Source organism: Homalodisca vitripennis, unplaced genomic scaffold (assembly GCF_021130785.1).
Source record: "Homalodisca vitripennis isolate AUS2020 unplaced genomic scaffold, UT_GWSS_2.1 ScUCBcl_6504;HRSCAF=13745, whole genome shotgun sequence".
Classification (NCBI taxonomy): Eukaryota; Metazoa; Arthropoda; class Insecta; order Hemiptera; family Cicadellidae; genus Homalodisca; species Homalodisca vitripennis.
Genome location: NW_025782617.1, coordinates 16982 through 35125, shown reverse-complemented (window position 1 = coordinate 35125; position 18144 = coordinate 16982). Strand labels below are relative to the sequence as shown.

At 33.8% G+C, this 18144-nt stretch overlaps 1 protein-coding gene across 1 annotated transcript in view; it reads left to right on the top strand.

Moving 5' to 3' along the window:
- The window catches only part of LOC124373840 (DNA-dependent protein kinase catalytic subunit-like), a 44574-nt gene that overhangs the window by 21908 nt on the left and 4522 nt on the right, over positions 1 to 18144 (top strand). The window contains exons 7-10 of the mRNA XM_046832165.1: positions 97 to 259; positions 2477 to 2606; positions 13542 to 13719; positions 16184 to 16315. Of these exons, the coding sequence (XP_046688121.1) occupies positions 97 to 259; positions 2477 to 2606; positions 13542 to 13719; positions 16184 to 16315 (603 nt within the window). The remainder of the gene's footprint in view (positions 1 to 96; positions 260 to 2476; positions 2607 to 13541; positions 13720 to 16183; positions 16316 to 18144) is intronic.

The following is an 18144-nucleotide window of genomic DNA, read 5'->3' as shown; positions in this document are numbered from 1 at the left end:
TTGTTATTTTATTTTACTACTTGTCAAAATTAATTTTAGCTCTCTTGGTATATTGTATAAAAAATGTGTATTTTTCAAAGCGTTTCTGTTTTGAAGGAATATATTTGCTTCTAAACTGGAGCCCAGTGCAACAGTGGAGAGTCTCAAGATGAAACTAAAACGTTTTAAGGCTGAAACTCAACTGAAGATTGTGAAGTGTGCTTTGGAGCAGCGGAACTTTTATGTCACCTCTAAGTACACAGGGAAAACTAAACACGAGGTGTGTTCTTTAGCATTTACTGTTACAAAGAAATAATAATGTCTGCCATTTGCCATTTTGATGTCTGTATTTTTCCATTCAGTGGCTATCCAGGCGTTCTAGTCAGATGTTACTTTTGCTCCTTGTTGAAGTGACTACTTCTTTTGGCAGGCTATGGATGTATGTTTTGCTCAGGGAAAAATGGAAAGTCAGTTGCGGGACAGAAGCGACTACTTCTTATAACGGGGTATGAATAAAATTAAACACAGACTAAAATACAAGGTTAAATACTGTTTTGAATAAATCTATGAACTAATAATTTATTTATTAATGAATCCAACATAAAATTTATTAATTTACTGCATCATTTAATAACAGTATTTATAGCTCATTGAATTCTAAACTGAATTTCAGCACAGTTAATGTTAATTCCTATCCCCATTCTAGTTTTTCGTCCTGATGAGGTTTAAAAAAGGATTTTAAAAAATTGATTAGACCTTTTCTAGCCTACAAAGCCGTAGTGTAATTTAATCCTAGAAGAGAATTAGTCTTTCTGTTGGTTATAATTATAATCTTTACTCAGTTACATTGGAACTTACCTTACATTCACTTAAAAAACAAATTATGTAAAAACATATTTTAATACAAACGTTAAAACCGTTAGTTGACTTTTTACAAACCGCTCTACCTATATGTTTATACTAAAACATGGCATAAAAATAGGCATACACTATTTGATATATGACTTTAGTTTTATACTTAAGAGAATCTTAACATTAGACAGTTTAGTGGAAACATGAGATACATCAGATCAAAGCATCTTTACTTCATGGATGATCTTCATAAATCTATACAAACCAGGAAGAATATAAACAAATATCTTAGGTGCATCTCAAAGGCTTTATTGGAAATATATTTTTGATTGTGTGCCAGAAGATAAGTTGTGGCCACATAAAAGTACTTTAACGTGGTAGGTCTGCAGTCCCAGCGCATTCTCTCTGCTTTATAAAAAGGACAAAGTGAACACTTAACACTAAAATTAATGTTAAAGAAACCCCTATAACAATTGTAGACACTGTACTTTAATTCTTTTTTTAAACTAAATTTGGAATGTAAAATACTTCCTTATCGTACAATTAATTAATATTAAAGTAATCAATAACGTGCAATGGCTAATCTGAAAGTAATTACAATTATATTGAAAATTGATCTAGTTCTTTTTTTGTACAGTACAAATGTGCATATTCATGTAAAAACCATAACAAATATTTATATAAAATAACGTTCTTAATTCTGTAAAAGTTTTTCGTTTTTACACATGTAAATAATATTTTAAACAAATATTAAACATAATGCAGTAAGGATAAGTATATTATTATTTTGTGTATGATTGGTTTTAAGTAGGGCTAATTTCAGTCTTTATTAGGAGGGAAACCAACATCATTATTCTTTGTTTAAAATTTGTTATTGACAATGGGTTTAAAAGGATAACAGGGTTTCCGACATTCACCATCGTTGTATGTTACAAAAGGTACAGTATGTTTCGAGGATTGTATTCTATTCTCTTTGTCTGGTGGAGGAGATATTAATAGATACAAAAACAAAGAAGTGAAATAAAGGGATTCAAACATACCCAAAAGCTGCTTGGAGTTCAGTCCAGGTGTTGTCACTTCACAAAATGCAAGTTCCGAGCGCGAGTACGAGAACACTAAGTTGCAGGACCAAAATTTAGGGCCCAAAGCGGATTACCTTTACCTCTTTCCCCTCCTGACCATCATCTTCCTGTCCCATTGTTTCAGATGAAACGATACGGAGCAGAATAAAGAGCCGACACCAATTTTCTTGTGAGTATCCCACTTTCGCGTATGCTAATGTGATGGTTGATTCTAATTCTCCTACTCGTGACTTGTGCTCGGGACCTGCATTCAGTGAAGTGACTTCATCTGGACTGGACTCCAAGCAGCTTTTGGGTATTTTTACCCTTTTATTTACCTTCTTTTATTCTTTCCGTTTTTTTTTTGGTATGTATTATTAATTACCTCCCCCGCCTGACGAAGAGGATACATTCAATCCTTGGAACCTTTTACCTTTTGTTATACCTTTTGTTACATATAACGATGACAAAGTCCGAAATCCTGTTATCCTTGCAACATCATTATATTGTTCAAGAGTATTATAATGCAAGAGTATATATTACAGCATATGTGTAGTGTGTTTACAGATGTGATGTATGCGCAGGTGAGCGTTGTAGCAGATAGAAACTGGTGGGAACTGTACAATTCCAGATGTTTTCTGCTCAGGGCTCAGCTGGAGCGGGATCCCACCAGCCTTAAGGTGCAGAAGACTCTAAATGCTTGGGAAGGCATCAGTGAGTACATTTTTAAAGTTTTGAGAAGTAGTCTAATGTTTGGAACTATGCTGACCATACAGATGGCTTTAAAACAAAAAGCGGCACAGGCGCTGGAATTGTGGGGTGAGACCATGCAGGGAGCTGGTGGTCCCTATAGGTCCTTATCCTACAGTTTTTCAAGTGGAGGTCACAGCCATTATGGAATGTGCTTGTGAGAGTCTTCGTCTGCATTTTAGAAGTAAGACGATCAATATTTTCATGAAGAGGCAGGCAGCACTGATGGCACTGGAATCTTGTGTGTTCAAATCCAAACTTGTCTGGGATTGCTAGTCGTTTAATCCCTTGCCAGAATCAACAGTGTGACTGTTTGTTGTGTTCTGGGTCATTAGGGGATCCCTGCAAATGAAAGAGCTGATACCCTGGCCAACCGGGGCTCAGCGTCAATTATGGCAGGCCCTCAACCGTTCTGTGGTATTCCAAGGTGTGAATCCTTTGAGGCTGTCTCGAAATGGGTTCACGCTGAACATGAGAGAAGATGGAGGTTGCATCCCGGTATGAGAATGAGCAGAATGGTACTACAGTCACCTTCCTCCAGAGTGACGTCTGACCTTCTCTCACTAAGTAGATCTCGGGTTATAGGTCTGATCAAGGGACATAATCACCTGAGGAAACATCTTTCACAGAGTCGGCATCCTTCAGGAGGATCCGCTCTGTAGAATGTGTAATGAGCGGATGAAACTGCCGAACACTTGCTCTTTGATTGTCCTACAATAGCAAGGGCGCGGTATGCCATGTTTAGTAGTTTGGACAAGGGTGGTGAATTTCCCCAGGAGGACCTGATAGGTTGTTTTCGGCGGTTTGTGGAACTGCTGAAATCATAGACTGGTAGGCCTCATGGTGTGCTTCCAGGGTGCGCAAAAGGCCCTTGAGGCTTAAGTGCATGACAATAGGCAGCCCCATAGAAGAAGAAGAAGAAGAACGTTTGAAAAGTAATATTTTAAAATGTTGAACACATGACTACAGAGATGTTTGGATTAGTGTAATACCTTCTTGAAAGAATAAGCCTACATATTTCCACAAATTGTAAAGACATATTACCAGTTGTCTTGCCCTAACTTCCCTTTTCTAAAGATGTAGACAACTCATTTCCATAAATTGTTAAGACATATCACCAGTTGTCTTGCCCTAACTTCTTTTCCCCAAAGAATAAGACTACATGTTTTCTATAAATTGCTAGAAGTTATCATCAGGTGTCTTGGTTTAATTTGGCTATTCCTGAAGATACTGTATTGATTTGTTATGTATTAGTGAATAATAAAAAGGTGGTTTAAACTTACTCTGAGTATTTATATCAGTACACTAACACTCGTTTATATTAAATCTTAAGTGCAAATTTTCAACGGTAGTGTCACCCAGTATTGCCGGGTCTATTTGCCACACACATACACAGCTGCTCCATAGTCAGCATACATGTAGTGTGTTCATGTCCACAATGATCAACTTTAGCAACATCTTTACTTACCAAACTATCGCCAGAATCTTCAGATTCGTCAAATCAGATCATGGTTAATATATTGAGTCCACATCCCGATCACCATCGTTTTCGGAAAAGTTACACACTGCTGAATACCTATTTTACAACAACATCTGGACAAACTTAAAATTGATCAAATGTCCTGATATACGGACTGAACCACAATCAAAATAGTAAATTTAAAAAAAAATTACTGTAGCAACTTAAAAAACGCAATTGAAAAAATACTAGTTAACAACGTTCTGTTTATAATGTCCAGTTAAAACTTCAGCGTGCGCTTTCGTGATAGTTCCTTAGTTAATCGTCAGATTGTAGTAGCAATTAAATAGCATTACTGTGGATTTGTAATAGTTCAAATAAACACTACTAGAGAGCAATAGATACCGTCTTACATCTGTTAGATGTCTTGTGGGGAACCAGCAATATGGTACGTGATAACACTGACATGGCAGTTGAACGGAAAGTGGAATCGTCCTTGTACACAGGCGTGGCAGTTATGGGGTTTACCAGTTATATAACTATACTAAATGTTAATATACAAAATTTTTGTTTTTATTATGATGACCCTAAATAGTCTCGAACTCATAAGATTTAAGTAGATACTGGTGGAAATTAAAACTGCACCTTTTTAGAAATATTCAGGTTTATTAAATCAATCCAAATTTCAATTATTAACCTTGTATTCCACCAATGAAATGTTTTGCACAATAGTTTAAAATTACTACTTCCTTAGGCAAGGCACTTTCGATTTAACATGGACTCACTGTCCTCCAAATACGTGTGTATAAAATATAAAATAAAATAATAATCTTGAATAAATTTGTAAGAAATAAAATAAATAGGCTTCTTCTCAAAACTTATAAAATAAAAATTATAAACTTCTTTAAAATAAAATTCTCAAACAAAACTAAACAGTTCTCAACAGGAATTTTTCACAAGTTCCTACAGGATATGGTGCAGCACCTGCAGCTCTTAATTTTAACTAGAATCCCTATAATTTCAATTAAATTTTTACGTTTGACTTTAAATAAATAACTCCTTTACAATTTAGATATATATTAGTCCACACTCAACAGAATTTGATCGTTAATTTCAAATTTCAATTCCAATTTCAAATTAATTCACTTCTTAAATTTTCAAATTTCAAATTTAGAAAAATTTAATAATTCAGTCAAAAGTACTTAGCTCTTTGGTCGTGAAGGTCTTGGAGTTTGGTATTAAAATAATCTATACCAACGGATCCTACGCCCGACACTACTTTTAAACTCGCACTAAAGACTTTACTCTATCGCTTCTCAACTCGGAATGGAAGCAGAGCGTGTTTTCTTGGCCTGCACCGACTACGCTCCTGTTCCTGCAGGCCTGTTTGAATCACTCTCAACGCAGGTTCGCCGCCTAACAAAAGATTGAGTCCACTGTAGACTATTGTTTAGCATTCACTGCCATCAAGTCAGGTCTAGACCAGATTCCAAGCGCGTTGTGCCTGCCGCTGGATTACAATATAAATTTACTTTTTTATTCCCTATCCATTTACAATTCTAAAATAAAATTTTATTTATTAAATTTTTATTTTTATTTAAAGTATACCATGTAATTGGTATACACACCCCCCCTTAAAGCGCTTGGTATCTGCCAAGTTTTAATACTTAAATCTAAGAAATTTATCTCACATCCTTTAGAAATTGTATTTCCACCTAGCCTTAACATGCATCATCAAATCTACAAAACCTTTTTTTTTTTATTTATAATATTTGTTTTAATTTATTTTTGATAAATAGTTGTAAGAAGTGGCAGCATACTAGTTGTCAAGATATTTTAACCAAGCGTTAATTATTATAAATTCTTTTTAAAAGATTCCATACATTATCAGATTGTTTTTTGAAAACTTAACAATTAAATTCCCCAATAGAAACCTTGACCTAAACTATGGCAAATATTAAGAGTCCAATTGCCACCTACCTTTTTACAATTCTAAGTCCTACCATAAAGATAGTCCATCCAGATAATCCTTCACAATGGGTAGAACGAGGTAGTCGGTGGTTGTTGTTGTGGGATGTTTATTGCAGGTCCGGTCCGTAATTAGTTGGGTCGTCCTTGGAACCTTTGCCCTGCACGGCTGTGTGTGTTGGCTCGCCCATTCACTGGTTGTCGCAGCTTCATATAGAATTAAAACATATCCCCAGACGGGGGTGTCAGTTCTTATTTTATTATTTTTACCTATACCGTTGTTTATCATAGAAATAACAGTCTTTTTTCTTCTGTTCCCCTCTTCCTTGGCATAAATTTTATCAAACTAACAAGTTTAAATTAATATTCCAACATTTGTGTTAGTTATTAATTTACATACAAACATAAATAACACATGTTAATAACATTAATTACGGACCATGAGTTTCGGATTTGTGCATTATTCAGAAAATAAATACTGAATTGTTTTAATACACTCCTCCTCTCCCAAACCATGTAGTTATCGCAACTGTTTACTTCACCTGTGCCCTTTTATCTAAATCATAAACTTTTTTATTCCTCTTGAGGTTTCTTCAAGTTTAAAATACATTTTTACAACATTACAATTCAAGTTAATATTTACAATTTAACAGGGCTGTAGAATTTCCTCAATTGTTCAATATATTTTAATTTAATCTTCCTTGTCACTGAAATTTCTCAAATCAAACATACATACATACAGCGTACATCCAATATAGTTTTTCTTCATTCTTACAACTAATTTAATTCGTCATAATTTTTAATCAGTTCTTTTTTTTTTTATTTTGTAATTCAAATTATTTGCCCCTCGGTAATTATATTGTTTTTTGTTATATTTAAATATGCATTCTGCTTTCCCCAGTGGGTTTCACATCCTGCAAGTGTATTCTACGGAATTCATTCAATTCTTTTAAATTTTGAACCACATATGAGTTGGAGCTAATAATTGAAATTATTCTGAATGGTCCTTCATATTTCAGATCTAGCTTATATCGCTGATTTGTAATTCTACAATAGACTACATCATACATTTTTAATTGCCTGTGATTTCGGTTGTATCGGTTTCTTCTCGAATTCAGCTCATTTTGTCTTTTTAAATTTTGAATAGCTTCAACCATCTTTGCATTCTTATCTTTGCTCCATTTTTCATCACAAATATCTTTAATTTGCCATTTTAGTGACAAACCATCATTTGCTTTGAAACTGAACATCAATTCAAATGCAGACGACTTTATGCTTTTCATTGTGACAAGTATTTAGGGCCATTTGCACATGGTACAAATCCTTGTCCCAATTCTTTTTACAGTCATGATAATAAGCTGTCAGAATTTGATTTAAATTTCGAATTTGCCTTTCACTTTTATTTCCTTGAGGAGTATAAGGTATAATGGTCCTTTGTTTTATGCCCAAATTAAACAAATAATTTTTGAACTCCTCGCTGACAAAATATGTTCCATTATCCGTCACGAATTCTTCAGGCAAAGAAAAATTTTTGAAAATATTATTTTCTAATGCATTAATTACATTACCTGAGGTGCATTTCCTGAGTGGCATTATCCAATTATATTTGGTGAAGTCATCTACAGCTATCAGGATGTATTGCATTCGATTGGAAGACGCAGGTAATGGCCCATAAATATCCATATATAACTTCTGCATTGGACGACTGCTCAGATTGCTGTTCAAAGGTCCTTGGTCCCTCCAGTTGCTACTTTTTGCTTTCAAACACACTTCACAACATTTTACATTATTTTTCACATAATCATTTAGTTTAGGGTGATAAAACCTTTCATTTATTTTCTGTTGTGTTTTTAAAATGCCGAAGTGACAGCCAGACAATGAGTTGTGATAATACTCGTATACGACCTTGAATAAGTGCTCAGGTAAATAGATCCTTTTAGAATTGTTTTTATTGTTCACATAAAATAACACCCCTTTTTCCACACTGTAAACATCACTATTGGTATAGTTCAATACACCCTCCATAATTTTAGTTATATTTACATCCTGCTTCTGATGCGTTTTTAAGTCCATAAAGCTAAAAGGCATCGTACTTATACTATTTATAGACACTGTTTCCTCTCTTATTACTAAGTCCTTATTATTTACAGTTTCATTGTTCATTTTTATAGAGTTATCATTCATCTTGTCCTTATTCACTAATTTTTCTAGTTCATGTAACACATTGTGGTCAACTTCACTATCTTGAAATAATCTAGATAAATAGTCCGCTACTGGGTTCTGATTACCTTTAACATGCGTAATTTTAAATGGTAGAGACAATATAACCTCCACCCAGCGCCCTAATTTTCCTAACTTACGAAAGTGGGACAATACCCAAGCCAATGCTGAGTTGTCGGTCACTAAGTTGAATGGTCTCATTTCTAGGAAATTACGGAATTTATTTATTGAACAGACAACTGCCAAGGCTTCCTTTTGATAGGTAGTAAGTTTCACCTCACTTTCGTTAAATTTTCTCGAATAATAGGCCACCGGTTTTTAAATGTCCATTGTCCGCTTCCTGTAATAAACAGGAACCGAGGGCCTTATCACTCGCGTCGCATTGGACTGTGAACTCCTTGTTGAAGTCAGGGATGGCTAACATGGGGGGACGGGTAACCGCTCGTTTCAGTTTATCGAACGATTCCTGACATTTTTGGTCCCACACAAATTTGGACGACTTCTTCCTCATTTCATTGAGTGGATGAGCTATTTCCGCATAATTTGGAATAAATTTAGAGAAATAACTAGTCATCCCTATGAATCTCGCAATACCTTTCTTGTCCCGGGGCCTCGGAGATTCTAATAACGTCCGTGTACGGTCAGGGTCCATTCTTATAGTGTCTTTGGAAACCAAATGTCCCAGAAATTTAATTTCATTATAACAAAATTTTACTTTCTCCGGATTCACAGTAAGATTATTTTTTTTTAAACACTCTAACACTTGTTTCAAATGCATATAATGTTCCTCCAATGTCTTGGAATACACAATAATATCGTCCAAAAAGGCGAGAGTGCAAGTAAATCTCAATTCTCCTAAGATTTTATTCATATATGACGACAATACCCCACTTCCAATTAATAATCCAAAAGGAATTCGTTTAAAGCTGTAACTTCCGAAAGGTACCGAGAACGTAGTTAACTCCTGGCTTTCCTTCGCTAAACTTATTTGATAAAAACTTTTGGTTAAGTCTATTACTGAGTAATAATTGTTTCCCTTCAAATGGTAATATAGTTCGTGCATGTCGCCTATAGGATAACTCACTCCTTCCAACTTCTTGTTTAACTCCTTGTAATTAACTACTAATCTTTCCGATTTTCCATCTTCCTTACCTACTAAAAAGGCTGGACTCGAGTACTGACTCACACTTGGTTGAATAATGTCCTGTTCCAATAATTCGTCAATAATTTTTTTTATTTTTAATTGTTTAGGTGGATTCAATGGATATGGTCTAAGTTTTACGGGTTCATGATCTTTAACTTTTAATTTATACTCATAATCTAGAGTTTTACCAATTTTGTCGGTAAATACCGTTGGAAATTCCTTTATAATTTTTATTATTTCATTACTGGCCTCTTCGCATCCTATTTTATAAGTGTGATTGGTGTTCATACACGCTACTGTAATATTTTGCACAAATTTTATACACTTTTCTATATTAAAGTCAAATCGACAACAATTATTTTTCAAGTCTATTAACAAACCAGAATGTTTTATAAAGTTCGCTCCTAAAATTGCCTTTTGAGCTAAGTCCTTCACTATAACAAATTCCACTTTCCAGGTGAACATATCTATTTTTATTTTTATATTTACACTGCCGATTACGGACATTTTTTTATTTTCAGCACTCATACATGTCAGGTTAGATAACTGGTAACACTTTACAATCTTATTCTCTAATAATAGTTTATACAGTCTATCACTTATTATATTTATACTACTACCAGTATCTAATAATACATTTAATGATATATTCTTGCCAAAATCTATTTCTAAGCTGGGCAATGAACTGATATTTTCCGAATTTTTCTTTTGCCAAGTATGATTTAATTTAGCAGATAATTCATGTGAATTTTTGTTGGACACAATTTTAGGTAACCGGGAAAGTTCGCCCTTCCTTAACTCATTGTTCGAACTTTCCCTACTAACTAGTTTTTTGACTCCTGTACATTACGACCTACATTTTCGGGGTTTATAGCTGGAGTGTGGTTTACAATAGGTCTCCGCTGGTTTACAACAGGTTTCCTGTTTACCTCCCGGCACTGATAAGCATAATGACCAGGTCTATTACATTTATAACAAGTTATTGTTTCTTGCCTCGCCCTGATGCTGTTAACCGGTACATTATACTTCCTATTCACATTCAAATTATTCCCTGTTTTTCCTCACGTTGTCAGCATAACCTACATAATTCGCCCTTATACACATCTCATCCAGTTCGGAATATGTGCTCGGATTTCCCATAAACACTAGTTTATTTCTGGTTTCAGGATTAATTCCCACCTTAATTAATTCCACAACATCCCTTTCATTTATATTACAACAAAGTACTTCTACTGATTCCTTAATGTCTATAATGTAGTTGGATAAGCTTTCATTATATCTTTGGGGACGGTGCACCTTTTCAAATTTCAAAATTTCACGCTGATGATATGGCACGAAATAATTCAATAATATTTCAAGCATTAATTTGACCGTGACATTGTCCTGTTTTATTTCCAATAGTTTCGACAAAAGAGCTCCCTGACTATGTGAAATCGCAATCTCCATAATGTCCTCTTCCGTACATCTAGTTTCCTTTTTAAGTTTCAAGATTATTTTAAAGAATTCTAATAATTCTTGAACATTTAATCCATCGCAGATTTTTAACTCCTTCAAATAACGCTCAATGGGGTTCGGTAGTTTATTATAACTTAAATGTGGCCGTCCCGAAACAAACACCTCATCTCTCATATTTAGACCAGACTTATCTTTCACTTCCGGTTTACCAGCCTCTTCCAGCTCACCTTCTATTTCCAGATTGGAATCAGATAACTTACGTACCAAGTTATCAGATGTTTCCTTGTCAATTTTTAGGTTTTTTATTTTTAACAATAATTCACTTAATATACTATTCCGGTTTTCAACATGTTTAGCTATATCCTTTTCTTCGATTTTAAACAATTTACTTAAGTTAGTCAGTCGGCGCTGCCAATGATTTATTTTTGTTTCACACCTAACTATGTCCAATGTTAGTCCCTGTTCAATGGATTCCTCCAGTCTAGTTCCTAATACTTGGGTTTCTAACTTAATTTTTATCCCATTCCTCCTTGAAAGCGACCTTTCCACTCAGGTTCAAATAATTACTATTTACATCAAGACTTATTAACTGCCGTAACTTTTTCCTTAAATCTATCACTTTAAGACTAGGAGACACTTCCACACCTCTTAACCTAATTTCATAGTCCAATTCCTCCTTGGTTAACAAGTCCACCTTAAGTGCCATTTTAAAAGTTTAATATTAAACACTTTATAATTTTCCAGTATCCAAGCCACTTATTAATTTACAACCACTAAGTTCAATTTTATTAAGGTTCACCAGAATATAGCAGAGTGGCGCACTTATTTGTATACTAAATGTTAATATACAAAATTTTTGTTTTTATTATGATGACCCTAAATAGTCTCGAACTCATAAGATTTAAGTAGATACTGGTGGAAATTAAAACTGCACCTTTTTAGAAATATTCAGGTTTATTAAATCAATCCAAATTTCAATTATTAACCTTGTATTCCACCAATGAAATGTTTTGCACAATAGTTTAAAATTACTACTTCCTTAGGCAAGGCACTTTCGATTTAACATGGACTCACTGTCCTCCAAATACGTGTGTATAAAATATAAAATAAAATAATAATCTTGAATAAATTTGTAAGAAATAAAATAAATAGGCTTCTTCTCAAAACTTATAAAATAAAAATTATAAACTTCTTTAAAATAAAATTCTCAAACAAAACTAAACAGTTCTCAACAGGAATTTTTCACAAGTTCCTACAGGATATGGTGCAGCACCTGCAGCTCTTAATTTTAACTAGAATCCCTATAATTTCAATTAAATTTTTACGTTTGACTTTAAATAAATAACTCCTTTACAATTTAGATATATATTAGTCCACACTCAACAGAATTTGATCGTTAATTTCAAATTTCAATTCCAATTTCAAATTAATTCACTTCTTAAATTTTCAAATTTCAAATTTAGAAAAATTTAATAATTCAGTCAAAAGTACTTAGCTCTTTGGTCGTGAAGGTCTTGGAGTTTGGTATTAAAATAATCTATACCAACGGATCCTACGCCCGACACTACTTTTAAACTCGCACTAAAGACTTTACTCTATCGCTTCTCAACTCGGAATGGAAGCAGAGCGTGTTTTCTTGGCCTGCACCGACTACGCTCCTGTTCCTGCAGGCCTGTTTGAATCACTCTCAACGCAGGTTCGCCGCCTAACAAAAGATTGAGTCCACTGTAGACTATTGTTTAGCATTCACTGCCATCAAGTCAGGTCTAGACCAGATTCCAAGCGCGTTGTGCCTGCCGCTGGATTACAATATAAATTTACTTTTTTATTCCCTATCCATTTACAATTCTAAAATAAAATTTTATTTATTAAATTTTTTATTTTTATTTAAAGTATACCATGTAATTGGTATAATAACGTAGGTGTGTCTGTAGGATTGAAGACACATAGAGCAATTGGAAAAGTTTAAAACTAGTTGTTAGTAAAACAACACTTTTTTTAACATTATTTGTATTTTGGACATTAATATGAGCCATTTTTGGAACTACATGTAAATCTAAAATGACATATTTCCCAAGAAAATGGATACAATATGTTAATAATAAGAGCTCTTCGATGATCTCTGGTAAATCTTGGGCCTGTAGCAAGTCTTCTACTTCGTAAATTAGATTCCCGAAGGCGGCGACAAATGGTTTAAGCAGAAATATTTAAACCACGGACATTTTCTGGTTAATGCCTGTAGATCAGAACTTGTAACGGCCCGATTTCTCAAAGTACTAAGTCTTAAAAACTGATCATCCCTTCGGTTTGTGGCTCTGGGACAGCCTTGCTCATGTCTCCTACAATCAGAACCAGTGTCATGGAATCGAAAAACTGCCCTACTAACTGTGGCGCAGTTAAAAAAAAAACAAGTGTTAAAAGTTTCTGTGTGGATAAGAAAGTCCAGCATCCACAAAAGCTCTCACTCTGATCGACTCGGATGCGGTTAAAAACCGATGCTGATCTATAATGACAGAAGACTAACCACATGACAGTCGAATACAAATGATTGAGAAAGCCTCCCTTACAAGGCCGAAAAATAGAGATTAGATAAGGTGGGCAAGGGAGTATTTCATAAGGGTAACATTCCCCAGTGACTGGTTTTGCTTTACAGAGAGGTTACAAGGAAGAAATTCAACAATGGGCCTGGAGGCTTCGCTAAGTCTAGCCCTCCTTTATCACACTGCCGAGTTCTACTCAACATTGCTGTGTGTAGTACAGAAGGCTCCTGCTGTGGTGGACCAGTTGGCTGAAGATGTGAGACAGAGGCTAGACCAGCACCTAGACCCTACGTGAGTCTTCCCTAGTTTCAGTGTTGGACGTTGCAGTTAATTCTCAGATGATATTTTTAAGTTGTGTTAAGCTGCTAGCAAAGTAGATAATTCAAACCTCAAGGGGTGGGTGAAAATTATTGAATCACCACAAAGTGACTTAAAGGGCCTTAAAAATGGCTGGAAAAAAATCATCAACTCCATAATATTACAAAAGTCTTAATATTAACCCTCGAGCTGGCAGTGTCTGCTCCTGTACTGACACCCCTTTTTTGTAAGAATTACATTAAACTGTTATATACCTCTCACAATTCTTCAAATATACAACTTATTATATGTCATTATTTTCAAAATATTCCAAATAATAATAATAATTTATATTCAGTAATATTTTTATATTTTCTAAAAGTTTTCTGTGTTTGAATACGCTTGACATGAATTTTATTTATATTTTATAATTTTGCACTATCTTATCATATATGTATGACAGATTTATAAAAAATCCAAAGTATACAAAAAAGGACGATTTTATCCTTACCAAAATATATATAGTTTTTTTTTATTAGTTTTAAGAACTCACACTTCTCAATTAGTATGGCTATGATCTGTAAAATTGTGCTCACAGCTTTATTAATTTTACAATAGTAAAAAATATGTGTTTTAATGTTGCTTTGTCTACTTACCAACCACACACACACACATATATTTACTGTTTTATATTTATTATATGTGGAATCTATAAAGGTTTCCTCATTCCTTATGTAAATTATCACAATTCTCTACCATTAAGGAAAAACAAATTGCCCATTAGCTTTTATTCGCCAGTAGAACAGAATTATTGTGTCAAAATGAAGAAACTGGCTTTGGACCGAACATAAAGTAAATTTAATCACAAAGTTATTACAACCACTGTCACAGCCTTGCATAGAAGAGACATTGAATTAAAATAGGCAATAGAATGTTAAATTAGACTGTATATTAGGAATATATTGTTAGTTATGTTTGTTATATCATGTATATATGAAGAGTGTTAAGACTCAAAATTAATTGCTTTTGCTTTTATTGCGTAAAATTTTCCTGTAGAGGAGTAACCCTCTTTATGCAATAAAAGGAATGATTAAGTTGTGACCTTTACCTACTGTTAAGCTATACACTAGCTTAAACACATTACACATGTGTTTATTAAAACATAATTTCATTGCTTACTGGAAGTAATTGTGTTTGTTTAGTTTTGATCTACATGGCATTGCAACCATTTCATAATTGATATCACATTCATATAGGTTGTTGTGATGATAGTTGAACAGAATGGAGTGTGTCAAACTTAGTAAAGTACTAATTTTATGAATTGCCTTAACCCTGTCCATTTCAGTTTTCTTGATCCTGTTGTTCCCGTAGTTTTGCATCAATTATTTTCAGTGGTAACCCAGTTTTAATAAAGTTAGCCCTGCATAAACAAAACTGGTGTATATTTACTCAGACACCACTCTTTGCACAAGACACCATTCATCTTTACAACCTGCTTTCTACCATTACAAAAAGACCTAAGCCATTTCAATGCATTGCCTCTAATACCATACATTCTTAATTTATTTAATAAAATATTTATATCAATTAAATCAAAGTCTTTTTTAAAGTCTAAGTACACAGCGAACACATACTTATTCTGGTTAATTGAATCCGCAATACATTATTATCATGCCTCTTAATGGCAAGATTTGTACCTCTATGTGGCAAAAACCCAAACTGATTGTTTGAAAACAAAGACCTTGAAAAAAAAGTAATCGAGCAGCTGTTCTTTAATAATTACCTCAAACATTTTAGCTATAGTGTGCGTGCGTGTGTGCATGTGCGTGTGTGTTAGTGTTATATAATCCTTTCTTTTCACTACAAAACTGTGTATATTTTGTACATTTACAGTATCTTTCTATCTCGTCATGTGAAAGTTACATGTAGTGAAACTAAAAAGAATTTACAATGCACATTTCCCAATTTATCTACAAATGTAAAACAATACTCTAGTAAGTGCATATTTGTATTATTTTACACTTTTCTCTGGTTTCTAACAAAAAAATCATAACACTGATTACTTAGTATTTAGCACATTTTTTAAAAAATATCCGAAAAATATATTATATATCCCAAACATAACTTTTATGCAACAATGCAACCTCACAGGCAGAGAAGATACATTCTTACCCTTTTTTTCAGATTGTTAAGTATAAAAAAGCTTTGGAAAAACTTGATAATTACATTGACAAGTCAGACAATATTATCATAGTATAATTAATTATGCGTTAGGGAAATTTCCCTTTCTTGTTGGGTTTGAGGTTTGTGTGAACTTTTAATTGTGGTATTAAAAGTAGTCCATCACTACTTTCCTTCAGGAAACAATGATTCTTGTTGAATGTTCGTTGGTAAGCCGCTTATGGCATATGATAGTTTGTGAATTGCATGCTGCCTCATATCCTCCGTTGGGTTGCAGAGCGGGGGATATCCCGTCCCAGCTGAAGACCCAAGTGTTCAACTGCTTGCAACAAGCTGTAGGAGTGGCCCAACGAGCCGATAGTCTGGCCGACTCGTACTTTCAGACTGGTTCGCTTCTGTCACAAGCAAGGTACACTTTGGAAGTATTACTTGTTGATTTGCTTTTAGAACTGTAAACATAGAAGTTCCATAGAAACATAACTCACGCATGGAGCAGTTGATGGAGAAAAAAACACTTGAGTGGTTGATAATTGTTGACTGGTTACTTTCAATTGGCTTTTTACCGGGTAAAACCATCCCACAAATTCTCTAGGAGTGTTGCACACTATTATAACGTTTTGCATATTATTAATTCAACATATAATATTTTAATTATAAAAAAAAATTATACTATATGATAATATTTACCTTTAGTTCTTCCTTGTAAGTTTTAAATTGTACTTTAGATTACAATATCAATTTTTTTGGCTTTCCATTTAACTGTCTCATTTGTTAAATTAAACAAAAAAAAGAACATTACACATTTTATTATTTACAAAATATTTAAGTAATACACGTTCAACTTTAACACAATAAACAAAAGTACTAAAAATCCTACTGTTAAATCTCAGAATTTACTATACCTTATCAGTATAGTGGAGACCGAATTAATTTCAGAAATTCAGAACTGGTAGTGCTGCAAACTATACAAATCTACAAGGAAAATATTTAGGAATGTTGAGATCTGTTTAGTGTGTGGAGAGCGGATGCATAATAACTACAGAGTACGAGTAGCTAGTCATAATTAATAAGGAAAATCGTAGACATGTGTGAGGCATCCAATACAATCAATGCTTTATATAGTGTTAAAGTACTGTACATTTGTTGTTCGCAAGAGCATCTTGAAATACAGGTAACTTTGTACAGGATATTTGAATATTGGTAAATTAATAGGTCCTAGACCTACATCATAAATAAGAAGTCTACTACCGTAGATTGATTACCACTGTCAGAATTGGTATTATGTTCGTAGGCGTACATCCAGTTCAAACCTCATTGAAAAATTGCATACACAGAATTGCATGTTCTGCTAAACATGTTCATTCTAAAGATAATAATAAACAAGGCAATAGATATAGTACAAATTTAAAATTAGCAGATGGTGGCTTTAGTCTAATATAACAGCTAACTATGAAGCATTCGACAGCTTTCCTTTAGATGCTATTGTATTGTTGAGTTATTGTTTTATAATGTTATTACTATATAAAATGCAGGAAGATTTTTATGTGGGAACCCTCTTCTAGCCAAGCTTGTAGACAGAAAACTTGAAGCTAAAGACCAAGCACCTTAAAACACCATGATAATTAATTTTAAAAGTCTTTCTGCTTTGTGCTGCCATCTTGTGGTGGTTGTTCATACTTTTATGATTTAATCTATTAGCATTAATATTGTTCACTGAAGTCCAAGCCCTGATATTTCAAATCTTTTTAGTGTTTGGTGTTGTAATTGTTTAGCCTTCATAAGTGATATGTTGTGTTTCTTCTTGCATACTTGTCATATTTGTGTTTACAACTAATTGTTTTTATTTATAGTTACTACTTATTTATTTTATATTTCATATTTTGTACCCCCTAGCTTCTAGCTTTGTCTCAAAGAATTTAGTGAATATGTTTGATATCAAACAAAACAACACTTTTCCTAACAGAAGAGGCTTTTTAAATCTTCTTTTTTCCTTGGAGCACTATTCTGGAGTATCTAGAGTGCCAGAATTCCTGAGTGGTGAAGAGGTCCATCGCCCAGATTTATACTTTCTTGCCAGCATTTCTATCTGCAAAGCTTCCAAAAGCAGATAATGGTTTTCTACCAGACTACCACAGATGCAATCTCAACAAAATTCATGAGTCTATCTATACTCTCAACAGATTGTATCTTATGGTTCAAAATATGGTCACACCTTCCTTCCCAAGACTATTGAAGTTT